At 52.8% G+C, this 25,218-nt stretch overlaps 1 protein-coding gene and 1 non-coding gene across 6 annotated transcripts; both read right to left on the bottom strand.

Moving 5' to 3' along the window:
- Window positions 1–45: 45 nt before the first annotated feature.
- Window positions 46–23,577, bottom strand: Itga7 (integrin subunit alpha 7). 5 transcript variants are annotated; one of them, XM_052753723.1, is made up of 26 exons: window positions 23,140–23,577; window positions 18,410–18,537; window positions 18,230–18,309; window positions 16,591–16,846; window positions 15,949–16,080; window positions 15,594–15,713; window positions 14,585–14,792; window positions 14,285–14,478; window positions 13,954–14,042; window positions 13,710–13,837; window positions 13,489–13,584; window positions 13,302–13,363; window positions 13,022–13,191; window positions 11,696–11,845; window positions 11,076–11,191; window positions 10,393–10,585; window positions 9,506–9,586; window positions 9,339–9,418; window positions 9,166–9,240; window positions 8,935–9,037; window positions 8,266–8,442; window positions 7,984–8,115; window positions 3,298–3,411; window positions 2,991–3,089; window positions 2,777–2,902; window positions 46–850 (listed from the first exon to the last, which is right to left on the bottom strand). In XM_052753723.1, exons 1-26 carry the CDS (start codon window positions 23,343–23,345, stop codon window positions 620–622), a joined length of 3,546 nt encoding a protein of 1,181 aa, XP_052609683.1. In that variant the 5' UTR covers window positions 23,346–23,577; the 3' UTR covers window positions 46–619. The 5 variants fall into 5 exon arrangements, with proteins under 5 accessions (XP_052609683.1, XP_052609678.1, XP_052609679.1 ...); XM_052753718.1 differs by lacking the exon at window positions 15,594–15,713; XM_052753719.1 differs by lacking the exon at window positions 15,949–16,080 and having other exon boundaries at window positions 23,140–23,576.
- LOC128120135 (U6 spliceosomal RNA) lies at window positions 12,421–12,522 on the bottom strand. The gene has a single exon (XR_008221782.1). It is a non-coding gene; the product is annotated as a U6 spliceosomal RNA (small nuclear RNA).
- Window positions 23,578–25,218: the final 1,641 nt, after the last annotated feature.

Genomic DNA, 25,218 nt, shown 5'->3' with positions numbered 1-25,218 from the left:
ACAAAGTTTTTATTGTCAAATACTTTTTTTTTTTTTTTTTTTTTTTTTGGTTTTTCGAGACAGGGTTTCTCAGTGTAGCTTTGCACCTTTCCTGGAACTCACTTGGTAGCCCAGGCTGGCCTCGAACTCACAGAGATCCAGCAGCCTCTGCCTCCCGAGTGCTGGGATTAAAGGCGTGCGCCACCACCGCCTGGCTGTCAAATACTTTTTAATAAATAGACAAAAACCACTAGGCTGGTACAGCTAAGGTCGGAGGACAGGGCGGGCTATGGAGGGAAGAGCCCCTGAGACAGTGACACAATCTCCTCCCTGACCCTCTGTCTAAGGCACTTTGGGGAGACGTGCTACACAGGGCGGGTGAGAAAGGGAGACCAGGACCCCTACTCCCCATCCTGCACCTTCCAGCCGTGCCCCGCAGCCCATCCCTGATACGCCCCCTCGTCTCACAGCATTCTAAGGGGAAGTCGGAGGGGTGGTTCTCATGGTGGGAGAGGTCTGTGCCCCTGAGGAAGTAGAGCTTGCTGAATCTCAACGTGACGCCACCAACCTACTCCATCCCCAGGAGCCATCTTGGGGAAGGGTGAAAGGGACCCGCAGGCCGGGCCTGGAGCAAGGGAAGCTAGGCAGTGACTGGCACGGGAGTTCCATCGGGACCCAGATCAGGGTGCCAATCGGCATCCAGGATGGGGTGCGCATCAGAGCCCTCCCACTGGGAGTTGCCCCAGTTACTCCTCTGGATGGTGCCCGTCTTCTCCTCCTTGAACTGCTGACGGTCTTCCCGGAGGATCTTCACTGCGTGGTACTGGGGCACAGCGGCCTCGGGGTGCTTTGCGCGCTTGAAGAATCCCAGCTGTAAGGACACCAAGACAGACCATGAGAAGCCTGCTAGGCTGAGGCCCCTAGAAGCCCCTCGCCATGCCTGAGCTAGAAAGAGCCAGCTGAAACAAAAGTGAGGTAAGCTGGCCAAATTCCAGCACAGCGGGCAGCCCCCGGGCTTGCTACCCATCAGTACCAGGGTCCAAGGTTCTCATTCACAGCCAGAGGACCAGAAGGAAACCAAAAGTGTAAAACCAAGGAGATCTCCCTTGGTCCCTGGAGGAGAGGCTGGAAGCTGAACCTCAGGACTTCACAAGCTTTTCTCTCCCACCCAAGCTTCTCCCAGAACACAAGATCCAAGGGATAAAACAGTGTCCCAGACCTCTCGAATACCCAGAATGATGACCGTCCAGCCTCGCAGACATATACCTGTGTGCATGTACACTGAATAGCATCCCTTAGGCCAGGGCTCTTGCATCCATGAATCTAACCCCTCACCTAACAAGGTCATGTTGGGCCTTGCATACTGAAATTCAGAACAGCCAAGACTCCTGCATGCTCAGATGGCACAGAATCTCCTTGCACAATCATCTTTGCACACTCATTCCCACAGAAAAGGCATGCATGGAACCCCACATGCCCACATGCTGACACACTCCTGGCCCACTCACTCCCTGTGCATGCTGCTGGGCTATGTATGCTCACACTTACAGCCTCACCCTTCTGATTACTCCTTACCTCAAATATTCGGTCCCTCATTACCCTTATGCACACTCCCCTCTTTACCTTGCACATTCCTGACCCCCCTCCCAATGCTGGATCTGTACTTAGACACACACACACACACACACACACACACACAGATACACGCGCATGTTTGCATATACACATGCACACACAACAGTTACCCCCACAGTCCCTGGACCCCCGACTTCCATGGCCGAGGGCTGCACGGCCAGATGGGCTCGGTGATAATTGGTTGGAAATGATGATCTTGGACTGTTTCGACGGAAGAAGCCACACTGGGATGTTGAGAAGGGGACAGAGGCAGAGGATGGGAAGGCTGAGGAGGGAGGAGGCCTTTATATCTGCCTGTCTCCCTTCTGTGGGAGTAGTGGATGAGACAGGTGTCCTGAGGCCAATCCTGAAGGCATTAACCATCCCCAAGACAACTGGGCAAGTTCTCCTCAACAGCACTGATGCCGCTCCAGAGCTGGTACACCGATGATGCACGCACACTTGTCACAGCCGGTGGGCAGGGCAGTCGACAGAGCCCCAAGGATGTGCTCTGTTCTGCACAAGCCCCACATGTGGCATGTGGCTCAGGGATGGGTCCTGGTGGGACATGAGATCCCCTGCACCGACATGTGCATGTGTGTGTTTATGTTGGGTCAATAGGATTCTGTCCCTGCTCTGCCAGAACAAGAACGGTTCCGTATGTGGCAGCTCCAGTCAGCTCCAAGCAGTTCCCTGGAGCTAGTGCTCCACGTTGCTGGCCTTGATCACAGTTTCCTTCCCAACCTTTGCTGCCACAACTCTGGTTAAATCGGACCACACTTTCTACTCCTGTGGCTTTATCTACCTTGGTTATTCTGGAAGTCTCACATGCCACTCCTCCCATCTACCCACACCCCTATCCTACCACTTCCCCATCTAAGGCCCCGCTCCAGGGAATCATCCTCCAAAGCCTGCCTTCCTCTGAGTTCCCACCGTCTCAACTCAACACCTTCCTCTTGTCCTTAACTACAAGGCTCTCCGACTCCCACTAGACTACACAATCCTTGAGGACAAGATCCACACTGGAATCCGCTCTGAAAACATCCAGGGCAGATGGAGTTCCTGGGGCGGGCAGGGTAAGTGTTCAAGGTAGAGTTGCTAGATGAATGCATGTGTGGGTGAGAGGCTAACCACCTTACTCTAATTCCAGTTCACACTGGTTCCATCCCTCCCCAAGCCTCACCTTCCACAACAGCAGCACCAGCAGGGCCAGCACCAGCAGCCCAGCCAGTACTGCCAGGAGGATGACCCACCAGGGGACTCCTTCTGCCACCACAGCCATAGGGTCCAAGTACACCATCACTGGGATCTGAGAAACGAGGAGTGAACAGGGCAAAAGCTGGAGTGAGTGGGAAGGGGAAGAGCCCCCCACCTGCGCCCACCCACGGGCAGCTCACCATTGTGGATGCATCTCTGAGCAACAAGTTCTTGATAGAGGACTTCACTGTGATGTTGGCACGGACGATCACTTCCAGGGACTTCACGGCCATGTACTCCTAAGGGATGGAGAAGGAGACGTCTAAATGCCCGTGTTCCCCTCAACCCTCTCCAGCCATTGAGATTACAGATGGAATAGTGCCAGTGCAGAGAGGGTGCTTCCGCCTGGCTTGGCTTTGGAGAGCGCTGCATTTGGACGGGGAAGAGTAAGCACCGAGGGGATTTTCGCCGAAGACACTCAGCCTGGAACCTCCGTGGTGCCCTCACCTCCAGAAAGGTGCTGTTCCAGAGGCGACCCCAGACATGTAGCACTGCCGCGCGATCAAAGCTGTAGAGTGGGCAGCTGAACACCACACAATTAGCCGTGCCCTGGGCGCAGTCCTAGGGAGAAGGGTAGGCAGGACCCTGAGCCAACAGGCCCGTGAGTTTACCATCTCTCCCATGCCCCTCATCTGACTTCAAACTCCTCTCCTCCAGGAAGTCTTCCCAAGCTAACCCTCTGGCCCAAAATAGCTACCTACCTCAAATCTGAACTATGTGGCTTTGGAACACATTGGGAGAGGTCTTTCACTTCTACAACAGGCAGAGTGGCTTCCTGAGTTGATATCTACTCAACTTATTGTCTCAATTTATTAAGCACCCAGTACCCACCTTAGTTAAGCTCCAAATCTCCTGCAAGGTACTTGCTTTTTGAGACAGAGTCTCCCTGTGTAGCCCAAACGAGCCTGAAGCTTATCCTTCTACCTTAACCTCTAAGTGCTAAGGCTGCTCTGGAGTGGGCAACTGTGCCTGGCATCAATGTCTTTCAAAAGAAGAAACTGAGTTTTAAGGAAGGCCACCAGCCTCCTTCAGGTCACAGAGCTAGCAAAGCTATCCAGTGGTGCCAGACATGGTGGTGGTGCACGCCTTTAATCCCAGCACTCAGGAGGCAGAGGCAGGTAGATCTCTGTGAGTTCAAGGCCAGCCTGGTCTACAAAGTGAGTTCCAGGACAGCCTGGACTAGGTAGTGAGACTCTGTCTCATAGGAAGGAAGGAAGGAAGGAAGGAAGGAAGGAAGGAAGGAAGGAAGGAAGGAAGGACAGAAAGAAAACAAGAAAGAAAAAAAGACAAAAAGAAAAAGAAAAAAGAGGAAAGGAAACCAGTCTAGTCAGTGGTGGAGCACAGATTCGTATTTGGCAAAGCCATGTTCTCACTCTAAACTCAAACTCACTGCGGGAGAGGCTGCCTACGAGGTACTGGGGCCAGGAGACCCACACTGTCCTCCTTCCAAGCCTGACTGCAGCCCAGTTGCCTAAAGTTACCTTTAGTCATCATTCGCCACAACTGACACACATAAGAATGGCTTGAGAAGGGGAGGGGGGGTCAAAGGCGGAGACCCACAGAGACCGCTGACCTGAGCTCATGGGAGCTCACGGGAGCTCACGGACTCTAGACCCACAGCTAGGGAGCCTGCATGGGACCGACCTAGGCCCTCTGCACGTGGGTGACAGTTGTGTAGCTTGGTCTGTTTATGGGGCCTCTGGCAGTGGGACCAGGATCTGTCCCTGATGCACGAGCTAGCTTTTTGGAACCTATTCCCTATGGTAGGATGCGTCGCTCAGCCTTGATGCAGGGGGAGGAGCTTGGTCCTGCCTCAACTTTGTTGAGGTGCCATGCTTTGTTGACTCCCATTGGAGGCCTGCCCCTTTCTGAGGAGTGGATGGGGTGGGGATAGAAAGGAGGTGGGGGGGGTGGAATGGGAGAAAAGGGAGGGGAAATTGTAGTTGGTAGGTAAAGTAAATAAAAATTAATAATTAAAAAAAAAGAATGGTTTGACAGTGTTTGGAGTTTTTAAAAAAAAAAAAGAAAAAATTTTTGTCAGGCGGTGGTGGCACACGCCTTGAATCCCAGCACTCAGGAGGCAGAGGCAGGTGGATCTCTGTGAGTTCAATGCCAGCCTTGTCTACAGAGCGAGATCCAGGACAGGCATCAAAACTACACAGCGGAAACCCTGTCTCAGGGGCGGAAAAAAAAAAGCATTTTCTGAGTGGGGAGGGTGCATGCTACCACACACATGTGAAAGTCAGAGAATGACTTGTAGGAGTTGGCTCTCTCCTTCCACCACGTGGGTCCCAGGGACGGAGCTCAAGTCTCCAGGCTTGGCAGCAAGCGGCCTTACTCACTGAGCCATCTCCCAAGCCCCCTTTTGGAATCTTTTATTTTTTTACTTTTGAGTAATTCTTTTATTTTTCTAATTTTGAGTAATTCAGAACTCTTTAGTCGATTTGTTGAAAAGCTATCTGCCTTATTTTATATAAAAGAGTCCAAATGATCAAACGATGGGGTTGGAGAGATGGCTTAGCAGTTAAGAGCACCTGCTGCTCTTGTTGAGATCCTGTGTTCAGTTCCCAGCACCCACAGAGCAGCTCATAACCATCCATAACTCCAATTCCAAGAAGTCCAATGTCTTCTTCTGACCTCCACAGGCACCAGGTACACACGTGGTACATCTACATATGCGCAGGTAAAAACACTCATAAACATAAAATAAATCTTTTAAAAATATTTTATAAAGAATCCAAGAGCTAGGGCTGGAGAGATGGCTGAGAGGTTAAGAGCACTGGCTGTTCTTCCAGAGGTCCTGAGTTCAATACCCAGCACCCACATGGTGGCTCACAACCATCTGTAATGAGATCTGATGCCCTCTTCTGGTGTATGGGCATATATGCAGGCAGAACACTATACATAATAATAAATAAATCTTTAAAAAAAATATTTAAAAAAAAGAATTTAAGAGTCAGGCAGTGGTGGCACATGCCTTTAATACCAGCACCGAGGAGGCAGAGGCAGGCAAATCTCTGAGTTCAAGACCAGTGGGGTCTACAGAGTGAGTTCCAGGACAGCCAGGGCTACACAGAGAAACCCTATCTCAAAAAAACATTTTATATATATATATGATATTACATGAGATGAAATGAGCCAGGGACAGATAGAAAAATGTCACATGATCACCTCGATGTGGACTCTGAAAGAAGGCACTGCACACGTGTGGTTTACGTACATATATGCTGGCAAAACACATACACGTAAAAATTTAAAAAACAATAAAAATCATTTTAAAAGAAACAAAGCCAGAAAAAAGTAAATAATAAATAGGTGCAGGCACAGGGGCATATGCCTATAATTCTAGCACCTGAGATGAAAGAAAAGGATTCCAGCTGGAGGGACACCAGGGCTGCAGAGTATGACATCCCTCCCTCTCCCAAAAGAATGAGGAGCGGGGTCCCAGTTCAGTTGTAGAGCACTTGTCTGGCATAGACAGGCCCTAGCTTAGTCTCCAACCCTGCTAAGTAAAGAGGGAACACACTGTACTTTATGGAACAACATGCTGCTTGGTTCTGAAATAAAAATAAACACAGTTAATAAATAACTAGATACCGTGACCCATGCTTGTAATCCTAACACTGTGAAGGCTGAGGTAGGATCGCCTTGAGTTCAAGACCGTTTCTAAGCTGGGCGTGGTGACACACACCTTTAGTCCCAGCACTCAGGAGGCAGAGACAGGAGGGTCTCTATAAATTCGAGGCCAGCCTGGTCTACACAGAGAGTTCTGGGCCAACCAGAGAAACCCTGTCTCCAAATAGAAAAAAAAAAGAAAAACTCTGTTTCTAAATAAAGAAAGAAACTATGTCAAAGTCCTTGTTATGCCAGCGGTGGTGGCGCATGCCTTTAATCCCAGCACTCAGGAGGCAGAGGTAGGCGGATCTCTGTGAGTTCGAGGCCAGCCTGGTCTCCAAAGCGAGTTCCAGGAAAGGCGCAAAGCTACACAGAGAAACCCTGTCTCAAAAAACCAAAAAAAAAAAGTCCTTGTTAAATGGGGAGTCTCTCGGAGCTGTCAATCCTGTGGAGAAGGCGGGGCAAGATGCTCACTACAGCAGCTAGTCCCATGTTCTTTAGCCTTGGGTTAGGTATCAAAGGGGTATGGGGAGGCTTCAGCCCAGACAAAGGACGAGGCGTGACAGAGTTCACCAACCGATTGCAACAACTGGCCAAGACCTCTGGGGCTGGACTGATCAGGCTGCCATGCCTAGGCTTAGCTCCACCCTCAATGTCTCTAACTGACATCTGTACCACCTGCTCACTGTCAGCACCACCCTAGGAGCAACAAGCATCCAGCTAAATACCACAACTCTGTGGGAGAGCGGGAAGCAAAACTGCTCAAAGGGGATATTTAGCCTAACGAATCCTGTGTACATGCTGTACTCTTAATCATGAGGACAAAGGAAGCTGAGCCTGGCGGCACATGCTTGTAATCCCAGCACTGAGAAGATGGAGGTAAGAGGCTGAGTCCACCCCAGCCCTTATAAAATGCGATGTTTTATATAAATGAGCAGGATCGATGGTTGGCTACCTCGCTGTCCCTGGAGTGGACACTGGGAGTTGCCAGGTCTGGGGTGTCAGGAGCTGCCTCCCTCCTCACAGGTACTGTCTCCCTCCAGCTGGGATGCAAACTGAGGCCAATGTGTCCCTGGTGCTGGAGCACCACATGCCCTGGCAGGCTGGCCTCCAAGGATGCCCGGCTCCCCGACATTCTGTGCACCCGTGGTGGCCACCTCCACCACACATGAACCCTCACTGTGGCTGTGCTGGGTCCTACTGTAGTGGGTAGCCATTCCAGCTTTGATCTGAAGTTCCAACCCCCATTGAGGCTTCGGTGACTGTCACGCCTACAAGGTGGAGCCGAGAGAGGACCCTGAAGACCCGAGATCCGGATGCACCGGCTCTCTTGGTTCCTGGACCCTGGACGCTGGAGGTAGACCCAGCAGAGTTCTCCAGAGAACACCGCCGGACTGCGCTACACCTTTCCCAGACCCTGTTACCTATCCCTTCACTTGTAAGTTACCCCACAAAATAAACCTCCCTTTTAACTATGTGGAGTGGTCTTAATAATTTCACCAATACTGCTGTCCTCACCAGGGTGATGTTTCTCTTTCTCTCAGCAGAGGACACTGGCCACCAGGACGTGCTGGGCTCCAGCTTCTCTGGAGGCTCCTGCGGCTCCGGCTGTTCCAGCTCTCGCCGCCTCCTATCCCTGCTGTCCACATCCTGGACGGGGAAGAGGAACAAGCAGTGAAAGGCCCTCCAGACACCATGACCCTCAGATGGCATCTCCGCTCCACCACCCGCACATACTCCCCCTGCTGCATGACATCCCTCCCATATTCCACCAGGCCCACCCTGCCTAATAAGCCTCACCAGGCGGAGGATGTTGGGTCTTGGAGAGCAGATCCCTTTCTTCCCGGGCCCCTGTCCGCCCTCCAGCTCCACCCGCATGGGGTACAGCAGCCACTTCCCATTGGCAATCTCGTGGGGCCACATGATGTTGAGGAAGGCAGAACCCAGAGTGTTGAGTGACTGGCCTTGATTGGAGACCTATGGGCCCAAAGCAGCGTAAAGAAACGAAGCTCAGATTCTGCGTGGACCCTACATCACAGAGAGAGGCGAGGCTGATGTGGGGGACCTCGGGAAGCACAGCATCACCAAAGCCGCACAATCTAGACCAGACTGGGCATTGTTCTTGCCTCATACCAAACCAGGACAAGCTGGACAGGTGTGGGGGGATCTAGGACAAGCCAGGGCAAAGTATTAAGGAAAGCTATAGACTCTGTCCAAGATCCCACTCCAGCTGAGGCCCCAGGAGACTCATTCCTCTGAGTTCTCAATGCCCCTAGGACCTGCAGGAGAGATGGCCTGTGCAGATGACTCCTGAGACCACAGCACCAACACATGCTTAGAGTCACGCCTGCCCAGTGCAGAAGCCTGGAACCCCAGGGCCACCACCATGCTGCCATGTGAGAAAAGAGCCCATACCTCGAGGCATGTCTCAACAGCCTCTTCTCTGAGGCCACACAGAAGGATGCTTACCGTGACCTCGTACTTGACCTTGCTGCCCACATCCCTCTCTGATCGCATGGCACTTTCGCCCTTCACCTCGCCAGAGAAGAAGAGTTGCTGGGGAGCGGCCACCCTGGTTGTGGGGAGATGAGAGGAGGGGCTGAGGAGGCCTGGGAGCCAGCCAAATGGAGCCAAGATGGTAAGGTGGAACCAAAGCCACGGACTGGGAGTGGCAGAGGGACCCACGCAAGCAACACCTACCCCGAAATGGACAGCGGCAACTCAATGAAGACATGAGCTCGAACAGAGACCGGGTGCAGCTTCTGCTCACTGATCCTGGCATGCAAACAAGGGAACGTGTGGGCAGTCGGCACAGGAACCTCCACGAGGCACTTGAAACCTCTCTACATAACCTAACCAGCCCCCGGTCTTACGTGGCCAACAGCAGCTCCACCTCCAGCTCTGTGGTCTCAATAGTGATTCCAGAGGTGCTGAGGATGAGGTAGAAAGTGACCTGCCGAGTGTGGAATGGCAGGTGAGTCAGGGGAGATGGGTCTTAAGAATGAGCCACTCAGACAGAGAAACAGCTAGATATGCCAACCTGGGCACCTCTCTTCATAGGGTTCCCCAGCTCACACTCGACATGAGAGGCGTTCTCATTGGACAGGCAGAGCGGCTTCTCCTGGATCAGGGAGGGAAGGATAGGTCAGTTTGGGTTACTGAACCCCTCAAGGTCTCATCTCACGTGAATACACAATGGAGTTTTACTCAGTCATAAAGAACAAAACTATGGCCTGGCAGTGGTGGCACATGCCTTTAATCCCAGCACTTGGGAGGCAAAGGCAGGCGGATCTCTGTGAGTTCAAGGCCAACCTGGGCTACAGAGTGAGTTCCAGGAAAGGTACCAAAGCTGCACAGAGAAACCCTGTCTCGAAAAACCAAAAAAAACAAAAAAAAAAAAAAAAAAAAGACTATATCATATGCAGGAAAATGGGTGAACCTGAAGATCACCATGTAAAACAAAACAAGCCAGACTCAGAAAGACAAACATCACACGTTCTCTCATATAAGAAAGCTTGCCGGGTGGCAGTGGCACACTCCAGCCAGACAGATTAGAGATCCCTACATCCCAGCACTAGGGAGGCAGAGGCAGGTGGATCTCTGTGAGTTCAAGGCCAACCTGGTCTACAGAGTGAGATCCACCACCATGTCTGCCTGCTATGATGATAATGGACTAAACCTTTGAACTGTAAGCAACCCCAATTAAATGCTTTCCTTTATAAGAGTTGCCGTGGTCATGGTCTCTCTTCACAGCAATAGAAACCCTAACTATGACACAGAGGAAGAGTATGGGAGTGACTATGATGAGCTAAGCATAGTGACATATGGGTCTGAAAATATCATAATGAGACCAATAACTACTGAAAAAAGTCACAAAAAGGAAATAAAAATTAAAGGAACCCACTGTGCCCTGTCCCAGGTTCTTACCACAGTGTCCAGGGTCCGGACACCTGAGTAATGTAACGAGGCTGGTAGGGTGACCAGGAGCTGGGCTTCGTGGGCGTCATCGCCATCTGCCTGAGGCTGGGCCGGATCCGAGGGCAGATTGGTGACCGTCAGCTCCAGGCCGATGAATGGCTGTCCACTCAGTGCAAACAGGGCCCTTGTTCCATCCACGTCCCTGAAGGATGGGACCCAACTCACTGTAGGACCTGAGCCTCCCACCAACTCCCTGCTTCCAGCCCCCATTCAAGTGCAGACTGCCTCTCCTCCCACCCCAGGCCCCCGAAACCATATGCAAGACAAACCAAGCCAGCTCTTTCAATGCACCAATGAGTCAGGAGACCTCCATTCTTATGCTAACTCCACCACTTTCTGTACGAACAGTGACCTCTCTGGGCCTCTGCTCTCCATCCACAACATGGAGCCAATCATCCCTGCCTCACAGAGGGGTGAACGTTGTGATGATGTGTCCATAAAACACATGGTATTATACAGACTAGGAACACTGTTCTCTGGCCAGGACCCTGTGGTCCCATCCCCGGCCCTCATCTTGGTCTTCTGAATCAGAGCCCTTGTCTCACCCCTCTAAAGAGGCTTCCTGCATTTGCTGAGGCCTGGCCCTCTCCCGACACACACACACACATACACGTGCTCTCTACCCTTCTCACATGGGCAGAGGCTGGAACTCGGTGTCGCTGGTCCGGGAACAGAATCGGGCCTGCACCAGCTGCAGGTTGCTTTGACAGATCTTATCTTCGCCACAGCCTTGCTTCAGGAAGTGGATCTGAGGAGTGTTCAGGAGAAGATCGTGTCTGAGGTGGAGGTCAAATGTGTCACCGAGGCATATGGTGCCTTAGAGACACATGAGAGTAAACAACTCCAGGCTGGTCCATAGGCAGACCACATTTCCCAGTCCAGACTGTACACGCTAGATTCCACACAGAGGCGGTGAAAAACAGTGAAGGCTACCACCACTGGGCTGCCGAGAGAGAATCACGCAATGAGCCCATGCTGCCCCTTCCAGCTGAATGGGAGAAAGGTGATTTGTCCATCTCGGCAGATGACGGGGCCTTGATTATCCCAGGACCCTGAGCAACTACAGGGAGTGAGGGAGCAGGAACACTGTCCTCTTAGACTAGGAGGGGGCACATGGCCATTGAGTCATTTTACCTTTGAGGTATTGTATCACGTACATACATAGGGTTGTACCGGGGCTCCATGTGTGGGTGCCACCGCGTAGGCACCAGGACCACTGTCCCTCCCAGCTCCACTCCCCACCCATGCTCACCTCTGTCCTCTGGGTGCTGGGCTGGTGAGCATTGAGGATGGGAGCCACACGGGGGAGCCCCTGGCCGGGAGCTTGCCGCCGTAACCGAGGGGTTTGGAGACTATACAGCAGGGTCACCACAATGGCCCGAAGTTTGTCTTTGACATTTTCCTGGAAGGGAAAGATTGTTCCTCACTGGAACAACCCCAAGCCCCAGCCCTGACCGAGGCCCCCACCGGTACGCTGAAGACTCTCCTCAACCTCGGAAAGGAATTGAGGGAGACAGAGACACAAGTGGGAAAAGTCGTGAGGATGAGAAGAGAGACCATGGCAGGAAGGAGCTTTCCCTTAGCGTGAGGACCGGACACCCATCCCTGTAAAGTGCCAGACTTCACAGATGTGTGAAAGCAGCAAAGAGTGGCCTATATAAAAAGTTCTAGGCCAGCCTGGGCTACATACAGACACTCCATCTCGATTTAAAAAAAAAAAAAAAAACAGCCGGGCGGTGGTGGCGCACGCCTTTAATCCCAGCACTCGGGAGGCAGAGCCAGGCGGATCTCTGTGAGTTCGAGGCCAGCCTGGTCTCCAAAGTGAGTTCCAGGAAAGGCGCAAAACTACACAGAGAAACCCTGTCTCGAAAAACCTAAAAAAAAAAAAAAAAAAAAAAAAAGAAAATCAGGCAGAGAGGCAAAATTAGGTAGAAAGGAACTCAAAGGGGGCACTGCTGAATGCCTAGATTTTTTAAAAAATATATGGAATTCTTCACAAATTTATGTGTCATCCTCAGACAGAAGTCATGCTAGCTTTCTTTGTCATTCCAATTTTAGTATATATGCTGTCAAGTTCAAAGATTTTTTTTTTTTATTCTTTTAATTGTTGGGGCTGGAGAGACGGCTCAGAGGTTAAGAGCACTGGCTGCTCTTCCAGAGGTCCTGAGTTCAATTCCCAGCAACCACATGGTGGCTCACAACCATCAATAGTGAGATCTGGTGCCCTCTTCTGACACACAGGCATACTGTATACATAATAAATAAATAGATAAATCTTTAATTGTGTATATGCATGTGTGTATCTGTGTGGGGGTATAAACACATAAACGCAGGTATCCAAAGAAGCCAGAAGGGTGTCAGGTCTCCTGGAGCTGGAGTTGCAGGGCACTCCTGGCCACCCAAGGTGGGTACTGGGACCCAAACATGGGTCACCTGCAAGAGCAGGACAATCTCTTATCTGCTGAGCATCTTTCTAGCCCCTTGGAGGGCTTACAACAAGGTGTGAGTGCGGCAGAGAAGAGGCAAAGAAAAGACATGTAATAATGGTGTCACTTAGAGACCAGAAGGCAGTGCTCACTTGCAGCTGGAACATGGTGTCTCCACAGACTCGGTCACGCTGGTGCTTCAACACCACAGTGCCTGAGGACTGATGCTTGAGGTCATCTGGGCCTCGACTCAGGAAAGTCACCCGTGGAACCTGGCCCCGGAGCCTCCGGTCTGTGTCCCCATCTAACATGTAATCCAGGGCTGTGGCATGGAGGGAGAAGAGTGAAGTCAGTGAGCTGAGGACCCTATTCCCGGGGTGTCCTCCTCTCCACCCTGGAAGCCATCAGAGAGAGCAGTGGGTGAGGACTCACCCACAGTAGGGTTGTAGCTTCTGGGCTCAGCAGTGTAGCTGAAACAGATCCTTATGTCCACGCTGCAGGGGAAATGGAGGTTCTTGAGCAAGCAAGACCCCAAACCAGCCCAGACCCAAACTAAGGAAGAGAGGCAGAGGAAGCGAGTGCGGCGTCCTCTCCGCTCTCCCGTCTCGTCTCTCCTCACCAGACCAAGCGTCCACCAGCACAGTTGGGCTGCTCCAGGTCGATGGCTCTTGGAGCAATGACGATCTCTTGGGAGACGTGAAGAACGGGTCTGGCCCTGGGCATGGAGAGTTCATTGGGTAGGAAAGGAGAGGGTGTGAGGTTGGGCATAGTCCGTATGTTCCTAGTGAGACTGGGATGAAGTCAGAGCTACAGGAGGGTCCTGACAGCCTGGAGGCCCACCTGAACAGCGCAGCAGTATCAGCCAGCGAGCCCACGAGCAGGTCTGGGTAGTCGTTTCCGTCCACATCCAGGCCACCAGACAGGGAGTAACCAAAGCTCTTGATGCCCACGGCCTCGCCCTCCAGCACCTGGAGACCAAATGGTCAGCCTCCTTGAACCCCACTTCTCCCAATCCTCCCTCCCCTGCCCTCAGCAGCCCTTACTCCCCCCAGGACCATCCCCTCACATCAACGACTCCCCTCACCTGTGAAGGTTTGACAACCACCCCCAGGCTGCTTCCGTGGTAGATAAAGACTTTCCCATCTCCATCAAAGGGAGCTCCCACGGCAATATCTGGGGGGCATGAGAAGAAGCATCATGGGGCTATGGAGGATGATGGACAAGGTCCATACCCAGTTTCCCTTGTTCAGTCCTACAGGATACGTTTCCAGTTGAGGAGCTGCACACATCATTTTCAATCCTCTTGGCCACTCCCTCCAGATATCATTAGCTCAGCTTGGCTGAGTTATAAAATCCCCTGCTCCCGATTCCACTCCACCCCTCCCCACACTGAGCTTTCCCAATCCCAGTCACACCTGGGAAGCCATCTTGGTTGAGGTCCCCCAAGACAGCCAAGCTGATTCCAAACATGGAGTCAGGGGAGCCACAGATCCGGAGAGGGGGAACATCTGCCCAGTGGCCACCCTGGTTCATGTACACATACACAGCACCTCCCAGCTCTTCTTGGCGCTCAAAGAAGTAAGGGGCACCCACAATCAGGTCTGGCCAGCTGTGGAAGAGGGAGACAGTATGGGGCCCTCTAGACCAAGGGAGTCGGGACAAAGTGCAGAAGCCACTCCTGGACCCAGGGGCACACTCCTCTTGTTTCCTCTCACCCGTCATTGTTGAGATCAGCCACAGCCAGCGAGTAGCCAAAGCCGGAGGTCAAGCGCTCCCCAGACAACACAACCTCAGGTACCAGGCGACTGGCGCTATCCTTGCGCAGAATGACCACGGCCCCCTTGTGGTTGGCACGAGGGGCCCCTGCCACAAAACTCAGCTCTTCTGCACGCAAGAGACCCTTCCCAGAGTCGATGGAGAAACCTGGGTGAGGAGATCACTTACTATGAGTGATTTTCCAAGGGTCAGAAGCCAGGTAATTCCCCTGGAGCCACAAGGAAGAGTTGCTCCCCAGTCACCACGGCTATGTCGGGACTATTCCTCCTCCCCCACCAGGGCCTAGAAATCCTTATAGCCCTCCTGGTCAGACACACAGGATGTGACACAGACTTGGTAAGAGGGGCTGGGCACAGCAACGGAGGTTGGGCCAGAACTACCACCATTCATGCCCAACCTGGGGAACTGGAGAGGAGGGATGTTCCTCCCATTTCCACACCCCGGAGGCCCATTGACATCCAATGCACCTTCTTTACCCCCCTCTTCCTACCCTGCCAGGGGAGAAAGTCTTTACACATATGGGAGGAAGACAAGGGCACAAGGAAGAGCTTGCCTCACCCAAATGTTTCCTGGGCCACATTTCATCCTTGTTCATATGCAGAAGAGAATATAAACAACTACGAGGGCCTCACCCACAAGGCTAGAGCTTCCTCCAACAGCAGCCCATCATCCACCCCCAGAGGAAGTTCCCTAGAGGTCAAGACTGTCCTTCCAAGCAGGGTTAACCCTGGCCCTCTCACTCCACCTGGGTCTTCCTCCATGAAGGCCCGTGGCTCACAGTCCTCAGGCCTGTCAATGTACCTAATTCTCCCCTGCAGTTTGGGCCCAACATGTATTTCCCTGGGCATATGTGTTGGGGGAGAGCAGAGAAGGAAAGGACACTCCCTGGGAGAGAAGCGGGAAGGCCAGGGCCACACCCCAGGGCCCAGGACGCAGGATCTTACAAACCTAAATAGCTATTCAAGGTCAAGTCTCCGGCTGGTCCTGTGAGCCGGTCAGCAGGGTCCAAAGTTTTATACACCAGCTGGTCAGGGTCTGAGCTATCAATGTTGGTCACAAAAAGCAACCCTGTGGGGGGGGCAGGTCGGAGAGAGACAGACACCAGGGAAAAGCCAGCAAGAGAAGGGAACGCAGAGTAGGGAGAGAGAGACGGAGAGAAAGGCCAGAAGAAGGTAAAAAGGGAAGGAGAGGAAGAAAGTGAGCGAAACCAAGAAGCCGGAGACAGAAGGATGGGAGCGTGGAGAGAGAGGAAAAGAGAAAGGATCAGAGTTAGAGTGGTTCTGGACCAGGGAGGGGTCCCTACCAAAGTAGCTGTTGGCAGGGACCGGAATGAGGCGGGGGTCTTGCTCCTTCTCGCCCCCAGCCTCGTAGGGCCCGTCATCCAGGTCTGCCGGGTCCGACGAGCCCTGCGCACAGAGCTCCACCCTGGCTGTGCCTGCAAGGACAGTCCTGTTAGTGCTCCAGGCAGGAGAGAGGCGCACCCCTTAGACCAGACTGCTCGGTGGGACAGACACACACGGGAAGCCCCTCCCCTCCTCCTCGGCCCCGCCTCCACCATCTACCTCCCTAGCCCAAGCTTCTAGGGTGCCCCCAGACACGGCATCACACTCACCGAGTGTCAGTTCAGCCAGTGGCAGCGTGCAGAGATGGGAATGGCAGTGATGAGGTGTGGGCTGCTGCTGTGTTGGAGCATGCAGGCCCTGGCCCAGCCGTGCATGTGGGAGCTCAAGCCAACATGTAGATAAACACACGGCCATGCGATGGAGAGGAGGGACCCCCATTCATTTATGTGCCAGCAAGATGGGAGTGGAAGGCATGGCAGTGTCCCAGTTCAATACGCCAGTGAACTCGTGGTCATGCTTGGCCATGTGCTGCTGGCAATCCCATCTCTGAGGTAAGAGGAGGTTTTGGTCTCCTCCTCCACCCTCCCCAGTGAATGACTCACCCTTCCAGTTATAGGTTCCTGGAGCCCCAAAGACGAGGTAGTGTCTGTCGGGGGAGAAGGTGGCAGCCGTGCCCTGCTGGCAGAACCCAAACTGTTCATGGCCCTGGGGGCGCCCCTCACAGAACTTCCACTCCCCGCCATCCAACTCATCACGGATGGCCAGGTCCTGGCTTAACACAAAGCAGCGGCCAATCACATCCCGAGTCTCCAGGATCTGGTCCACCCTCTGTCGAGACTCATATCGGTGCGCACAGGTCTGTGAGAGAATGGGAGGTCAGGTCATTCCCCTGTGTTTACCAGGGACCGACATGCTGCTCAAATGTATGTAGATTTTTGGCAGACACGCATACACACACACACACACACACACACACACACACACACATGCACACACCGTGCACATGCATACACCCAGCCATTGTGAGGTACTTATCCAGTACCCCATCTTAGCCACTTGAAGAAAGATGGTTTTGTCCTACATTCTACCTGGATACTCAGACATGTAGGTAACAGCACATAGAACATGTCATCCCTGATCATGTGACAACCTTGAAACATGCTGTTGGTGTGTGTGTGTGTGTTCATGCAGATATGTGCAGTTGAACAAGCATGCAGTATTAGTGCACGTGAAGATTAGGGGACAACCTTGGGTATCATTCTTCAGGAGCTGATCACTTTGTTTTTTGAGACAGTCTCTCTCCAGGACCAGGGCCCTTCCAACTGGCCTAGATTGGCTGGCCAGTCAGCCCAGGGGATCCTCCTGTCTCTGCCTCCCTGATGCAGGGGTTATAAGCACAACCTCCAAACGTTGCTTCTTTAATGTTGATTCTCGGAATCCAGCTCAGACGCCCATGCACTCTACTGAGCCCTCTTCCCAGTCCCTGTCCCTAGACCTCCTAAGTGACATCACCTCCAAAAAGAGCACACCCTAATATCTGTTCTCTGGGTATTCTCAAAAGCATGACTCAGCACACCGTGTTTCAGCAGTCCTTTCTCTCTACTCTTCCTTTGGACTTACGGACTAGAAACCAGACCACTTAGTTAACATTGGTTATAGTCCACGTCAGGGTGACTTCTATTGATAATTGTGTTTCTGTGTACGTGAGTGAGAGACACAGAAAAAGAAGAGAATTGTCATAACTAAAAGGCATGGTGCCACAGGACTTAGATCACAGCACTCAGGAAGCAGAGGCAGGAGGATTTCTTTGAGTCCCAGGCCAGCCGGGGCTACATAGTGAGACTGTATCTAAAAAACAAATCAAGATTTTCATAGCTATTTGACAGCGCCGAGGCCTCTGCTATCTTCACACGTCCAATCTCAGAAACTAGCGTGATGCCTGAAACTAAGGAAAAATTCACAGGAAGAATCTGACAGATGCACGGATGGATAGACGGATGGATGTTTTATAACATGTTATATACGATAAGGAAGGGGGCTGTCTCTTATACTTTTGTGTATCACCCAATGGCTCTAGGAATCATTCCATGTGCCCAGTTTGTATTCTGTAGGTGCACCTGTGTGCACACAATGTACACACATCACACCTGTGTGCACACAATGTACACACATCACACCTGTGCGCACACAATGTACACACATCACCGTAACCTCTGCGCTGTCACAGGAAGTAGTACTCACGACAATCTTGCCCCCGGGCCCCTGGCTCCGAACACTGACTCCCAGCCACTGGTTCTCCTTGCTTTCCTTGTGCACATTAGCTGAAGCGAGACACTGGGTATCGGGGAGGGAACAGGAGACCAAGTCCTGCCCTCCCCTCTTCACAGGCCGCCCCCCCCACTCCACCTCCCAAGGCCACACCTCCCTGGTCGATGTCCACTCTGTAGCAGTCTGTCTCCTCTAGGCTCAGGGGACAAGCAAAGAGGCCTCCAGTGCGGTTTGCTTGCTGCCCGGGAAGAGCCAGGGCCTGGGGAGCACCCACCAGCAGCCTGTAGGGTGGGACAAGGGCTAGATTCAGAGGCCGGAGTGCTCCAACCACCCCAGAGCTTCCCTGGACCCAACTCCTCAGTGCCAAGCAGAGTGTTCAAGTACTAAAGAGAAATAAATAAATAAATGTCATTTTTCGAGCCAGGCGGTGGTGGCGCACGCCTTTAGTCCCAGCACTCGGGAGGCAGGCAGATCTCTGTGAGTTCAAGGCCAGCCTGGGCTACAGAGCGAGATCCAGGACAGCCAGAGATACACAGAGAAACCCTGTCTTGAAAAACCAAAAAAAAAAGTCATTTTTCTCAAATCCTGGCAAGGATGTGTTAAAAGACCATGCCACGTATGTCCTTACTCTCTACATAAAAGACCAACAGAAAGAGTGGATATACACATGTAAATACACATGCCAGTCAGAGCAGCCTGCCAGGGTTGCCAGCCTAAGAGAACCGCCTGTCCACAGCACCTGTTCCCGACAAGCTTCCCCACCCCCTGCTTGGCCCCAGCCTCAGACTCTGCCCTCCTCCCTAACCCTAGTCCAGTTGAAACCCCGCCAGAGATGGCAAGAATGCCTGGAGCAAGAGCAACAGGCACACAGACTAAGCACCACAGTAGCTCAGGGACAACTTCAGAGGCCAGGCGAGAGGCTAGACATGGGCCTGCTTCCCTACACCAGCAGAGACCCTACCCACTGGGAGCTCTGCAAGCCCGAAACTCAGTCATGCCCACTGGTGTGGAAGTAGGAAAAGGTTTCCCGTAGCCTCTAACCCCACCCCTTTTCCTCCCCATGTCCCCACTCCCTACCCTGCTCCACCTTTGCCTCCCACCTCCACAGCCTTCTCTTCTCCTCTCCCTCCACCCCTACCCAGTCTTCTCTCTCTTACTACCCACCCCTTCAGCCTTTTTCTGAGTTACAACTTTCTTGGCAGAACAATTTTCCATGATTACAGCCAAAGCGTCTTCCCCAGGGGGGGACTGTGCTGGGAATGAAGGCTGTCTGGGTCCCCCAGGACTGAACCCCCCGAAGCCAGGAGTGACTGGGACGTGAGATGAAGTAACTGATACCCAGATGGCAACCGAGAGACCGTCTCTCTTCAGGAAAGGCTCCAGAGTGGTAGGCAGCAGGACAAGTCCCAAGTCCTCGTTCCCACACTCTTCCATGTCCCATCCTGGGGGTAAATCCCACAACTGTCGGGCAGTATTACAGACAGGCATCTGTGGGGCACTGAGCCAAACCCTTAGGATGCGGGGAAAGGTTCCCACAACTCCTGCCTCTCAGCAGCTGCCATGACATATCTGAGCGGGTGTCAAGCAGGGCCGGGGGAGCACGCAGCTGGAAAGATGGCTCAGCAGTCAAGATTACTGGCTGCTCTTGCAGAGAACCTGGGTTCCATTCCCAACACCCACACCAGGTGGTTCATGACTGTCTGTAATTCCCATTCCAGAGGATCTAATGACCTCTATGGGCATCCATACTCATGTGGGTGCACATAAATTTACGTGGGCACAGGGAACACGCACAAACACATAAATAAAAAAAATTAAAAATAAATCTTTCAAGAGGTGGGATGAGGGATTGGAAGGATAGCTTAACAGTCAGGGGCACTTGTTGCTCTGGCAGAGGATCTGAGTTTTGTTCTCGGCACCCACAAGGCAGCTCACAACCATACTTAACTCCAGCTCCAGGGGATCTAACATCTTCTTCTGGCCTTCGGCATGCACCAGGCATTGCAAGCGGTGCACATACATACACACAGGCAAAATACGCATATATATGTAAATATAACATATATATATACAAAAAACTTTTAAAATGGAGGACACAGGAAGAAAGAGGACATATATTCATCATTCATCTCACCACTGTTTACTGATACCCCATTATACACCAAGCCCTGGGTCAGGCACTGATTGGTAAGACGACATAGCACCTACGATAGGCCAGGCCCCAGGCTGGACACAGAGGTTGCCGGAATTAACCTTTACCACTCTCCACTTGGATTCCTAAGAGACGAGCCACACGCATTATCCCACTTGATCTCACAGTCCTGTAAGATAAGGATCCTTATCTTCCAGATGAGCAAACTCATTCAAATGCCTCAAGCAGCCTGCCCACATTTAGATCCACATCTGCCTAATTACTTGGTCAGTCCACTCTGTTGCCTGGCCTGTTTTCAGAAGGCTGAAAGCACTCCAGAAGAGGAAGGGGAGCGAAAAATGACACCCTAGGGAATCTAGGTGGTGGTGCCCTGTGACAACAAACTCTGGCTTTCGCACAAGTCCGAAATGCCTCAACCCGCAAACACTGAGGGTGTCGTCTGCTGCACCGGGGTTGTTTAATGTCTTTGTGCTTGCCCCATAGGAAGTGCCAGGACTCGTTTACTGGGCTCACAGAGACACCCAGTGCCTCCCCTGCTCAGTGTGCAGCTGCACAGCCCAAGAAGTAGAAGTGTGAGTGTTCAGTGTTCACATCTCCCCGGGAGGTCAAGGGCAGGAAGGAGGGAAGAGGCTCACGCGGAGAGAAGCTAAGAGCCCAATCCTACTCCTGGAAGGAAGAACCCAGCCAGCTCCTCCTAGAAGAAGAGCACCCCTTCACCTCTGCTCCAGCCACACTCTCCTTCCTGGCTTCATCCCAAGAGCCCAACAGCCCCAGGCCTTCAGACGGAACAGTAGTCATAGCCCCAGCTACTGCAAGAGGTGGGGTTTGGGGTGGTGCTGGCTGCTGGGTACAGAGTGAGCCTGGGGGCCTACTGCTGTATCCTACCAGAGCTCCAGCCCCAGTCCAGCCCTTCCCTGACCCTCTGGGAAAGCTGCATGGCCAGGCAGGCTCCCTCAGCCCGGGGCCCCTTCAGCCAAGCCTCTGGATCCAGGATGCTGTGATGCTGTTGCTCTCAAGCTCTCTGAATCCCAACAGGAGAGCTCCAGCACGACAAACACTTTCACAGTGCTCACTACAGGTCTTGTGCTATTCTAAATACTTTACATATATGAAGGACTCTTAATCCCCTCCCCCAAACAACCCCGTGTGATGCTGTTTGCCTTCGTTTCACAGTTGATGGGGATAAATGAGGCGACAAAATCGGAGCAAAGTAAGGTTAGACTTCAGAGTCTTATCTCTAGGTTAGATTGAACACAAAGGAGGTCTTCTCTCCGGGGCTACGGAGGGACTGGGCAAGGCAGCAGCTTATCCATGCCCCCAGTCAGCAGAATGCCCCCTGCTGGAGCAAATTGGAGCCAGACCGTCAGGCCCCTCTGGGAATGCCCCCAACTTGGCTCTGAGAGACAGAATCGGGGGCCACCTTCAGAGAAGGGGAAAATGACAACAGACCCAGCTATTAAAAATAACCTAGAATTTGCCTGGAAATAACTCGAGAGAGTTCAGCATGTCCTAAAAAGGCCTCCGGGCCTGGAACTCTAACAGATGGGGGAAGGAGGGAGGAGGGACGGATGAAGACCCAGCTTGCGGCTGGCTTGAGACATCAATTGGTTCCTATCTTTCCCAAAGGTTTAGAGAGTGCACCCTTCTCCCAGATGACAGGAATAATGGAAGGAGGAAGATGAAGGCTACCCCCACCTCCAGTGGGTGAGGAGAAATGAACTGTTGTCCATGCCTCCTGCCCCCAGACCAACAGTAAGGGGGAGAAGACAGTCCCTGGGGACAGCATCGATCCCAGTAATGGATACTTAAATGTGGCTTATGCATTGGCTATCGCAGGGGAGGGAAAAAAATGCCCTTTGGCGTGAGGGGGTGGGAAGCTTTCTTCCTGTTCTTGCCTACTTTCCTGTGTGGTAAGAACCAGGGGTACGGAAACACAATGAGCTGTAAATGTGTCTGTCTGCCACGGGACCTGAAAAAGATGACAACGGCCTTCTACATCTCACTCCTCCTTGTCTTTCCCTGCGATTGAGGTCTCTGGAGTTGGAGAGTCCCTGAGGAGGAAAGGGAGCAGTTTGGCGTCTTTACTGGATCTTAGCTGCTGCTGCTGCTGCTGCTGCTGCTGCTGCTGCTGGTGTTTGTGGCAGTAGTGGTGACAGCCGCCACCATCTCTTGCTGCTACTCAGAGTCTCTATTTTTCTGCCACTGTGTGTGACCAGCCATCGCTGCAGAGTGCCAGGCCCTTTCGGGTCTTCCTCTAGTCTCCCTGCCGTGTAGAGCTGTGTCACCCCTGGCCTCCCAGGGCCCTGCAGTCCTCGTTCCATCTCATGGTGATGCTCTGGCAGTATCTATTTGCTTTCTCTCCTCTTTCCCGCCCACGGTACCCTCATCCTCTCTGCCCTTGCCCAATCCTTCCACCCTATGCAGAGACAGAATGCCCAGCCTCCCTTCCTGGAGCAGTTCGCCCCTCTGAGGATGAAGAGGAGCCAGAGATGCAGGGCTGGAGCAAGGATGCAAATTGAAGGGAAAGGCAGAGGGAAGTGGGTCTCTGAGAAGAGCGTTGCTCTCCAACTCATCCCCAAGGCAAGATTCTGGAGCTGGGGATCTAGACAAGACCAGGCAAGGCTTCAGGTTAAAGTACTGTTGAAAGACTGAGAGATGGGTAGGTGGGGAGTTGGGAGGAGGGTAGCCCCAGGCTTGAGCCTGGGGACTCTGGGCGGGTACGGTGACTCACCAGCTCTGGGGTCGGGGCTGTAATTGTTGGTGCAGGGCTACCGAGAAGCCGAAGAGGCTGCCAGGTTCGCCTTCCTTGCGCAGGGCGCCCATCACATCCAGATTGAAGGCGACAGCCCGTGGTAAGAGCAGTCCAGCGAACAAGAAGCTAAGAAGGTAGCAAATCCCAGGGGGCCGGAGGGAATCGCCGCTCGGAATCCTGCCCATGGAACCAACCCTGCGAGCGCTCCGTGCTGGTGCGAGGAAATCGTCGCGCGCCTAGAGCCCCCAGTTCTCCCCAGGAGTGTTTCTGGTTTCCGAAATCTAGTTGATCCTTCAGAAGTCTTCCAATCTTTCACCTCGGCACCCCTCTTGAGCCCTCCTCTCCGCTGCCCTAGGACCAGCTAAGTACAGCTACTGCAGAGGGAGCGCCCGCGTGCGCTCCGGCTCTGCCTCCTCTCCAGGATGCCGCCCAGGCCCCGCCCAGGCCCCGCCCCCTGCCTCCCGCTGCGCAGACCCAGACACCCGCGCACAGCCTGGGATGCCCAGACCCTCAGCTCCGGGTGCAAACTGGTCTTGCACCCGCCGCACTCCCTGCCTAGGGCCCTGCCTCCCCAGCCTTGCACGGTGCACTCCTCCCTTCCCCCACCCTCCCCCCAAAAAAGTGGAGGCTGAGCTCAGGAATGCCGAGAGAAGTACAGTAGGAAGAGAGAAGGCTAAAAAGAGAAAGAAGGGTCACGGAGAACTAGGGTGAGGCTGAAGGACTACCTGAGAAGACAGATGCGATGATTAAAAACGGAGGACCTGGGCCTCGACCCGGAGTGGTCCTTTACTGATTCCGCCTCCCCAAGGTAGCGCAGCCGCACCTCTTAGGCTGTAGGAATCAAAGCGCTTCCCACGCCACAGAGCCCACAAATAGCTAGTCACAATGTCAGCATTCTAGGGACCAGAGAGAAGCGTACAGGGAAAACATTCAGCAGGTGTGGAGACTGGAGCAGATGGAGAGAAAAAAGGAACGGAGAGCAAGAGGAAGACCAAGCGTGAGCTCAACGTCTGCAGTGAAGGAAGAAAAAAAAAAGAGTAAAATAAGACACGCAAATTCAGCTGTGGCGAGGGAAGAGGGGGTCAAAGGGGGCAAAGATGAGAGACACTGGACCATGAGACGAAGGCATAGAAAAGGAGTGTCCTGCTAATAGATCTTTCCAGGGCATTTCCCACATGGCAAACTGGGCGGGGCGGGGCATGCCTATGAATCCCAGCACTCCGCAGGGAGAGGCAGGCAGGTCGCTGTCTCTTCAAGGCCAGCCTGGTCTACACGGAGAGTTCCAAGCCAGTCTGAGCTACAGAGTGACACCCTGTCTCAAAACAAAAGAGGGGGAACACCTGCAACCTCGGCACTGGAGAGACAGAAGAAGAGAAGCCGGCCTGGTCTACATAGCCAGGGCTACCAAGGGAGATGGTGTCTCAATAAATAAATAAGCCAGAAGGGGGTACAGAGTTTTGGACTGGTTCAGGCAGGAGCTGGGTGGCAGAAAGATCTCCATAAGCAAGAAAGACCCTGTCTCAAAAACAAGAAGAGTTCTCCACAGGGACCCAAGGCCTACCCGGCTTCCTTTCCCTTCCCCCACTCTGGGACATTTTTTTCCCATCTCTCTGCTATTTATAACTCTAATCAAGAAATGGTGCCAGGAGAAGAGATGGGAAATAATTTGGCAAAACGGTAGCCTCACAGCCTTCCACTTTGCCTCCTGGCTCCTCTCTCTTACCAGGCATTGGTGTTGTGTGTATCCCTCTCTGAAGTTCTGTTTTTACCACCCCACCCCGGCCTGGGCAGGTCACTCTTGAGATCTTTCTCAGACCGTTTCTCACTGTCACGACTGTCTCTGCCCTTCACGTAGCTCATATTTTTGTGATCTCTCTTCTTCCTTTCTTAAAAACTGCTTCTCCTGTGTCCTCATCTCTCTCCTTTGTTCGGGATTATACTTCTTTGGCAGAGGAAAAAGAAATGTGGGCTCGACCTCTGATCATAGGACAATATTTGCTGCCAGGTAAGTTAAAGTGCATGCGATAGTTCGGCCATCTTTGTAATGCTCTGCAGAGC

This window comes from Peromyscus californicus, unplaced genomic scaffold (assembly GCF_007827085.1).
Source record: "Peromyscus californicus insignis strain IS unplaced genomic scaffold, ASM782708v3 Scaffold_24__1_contigs__length_46423439, whole genome shotgun sequence".
NCBI classification, from domain to species: Eukaryota; Metazoa; Chordata; class Mammalia; order Rodentia; family Cricetidae; genus Peromyscus; species Peromyscus californicus.
Note: the sequence above shows the minus strand (reverse complement) of the source record. Positions and strands in the feature narration are given on the sequence as shown.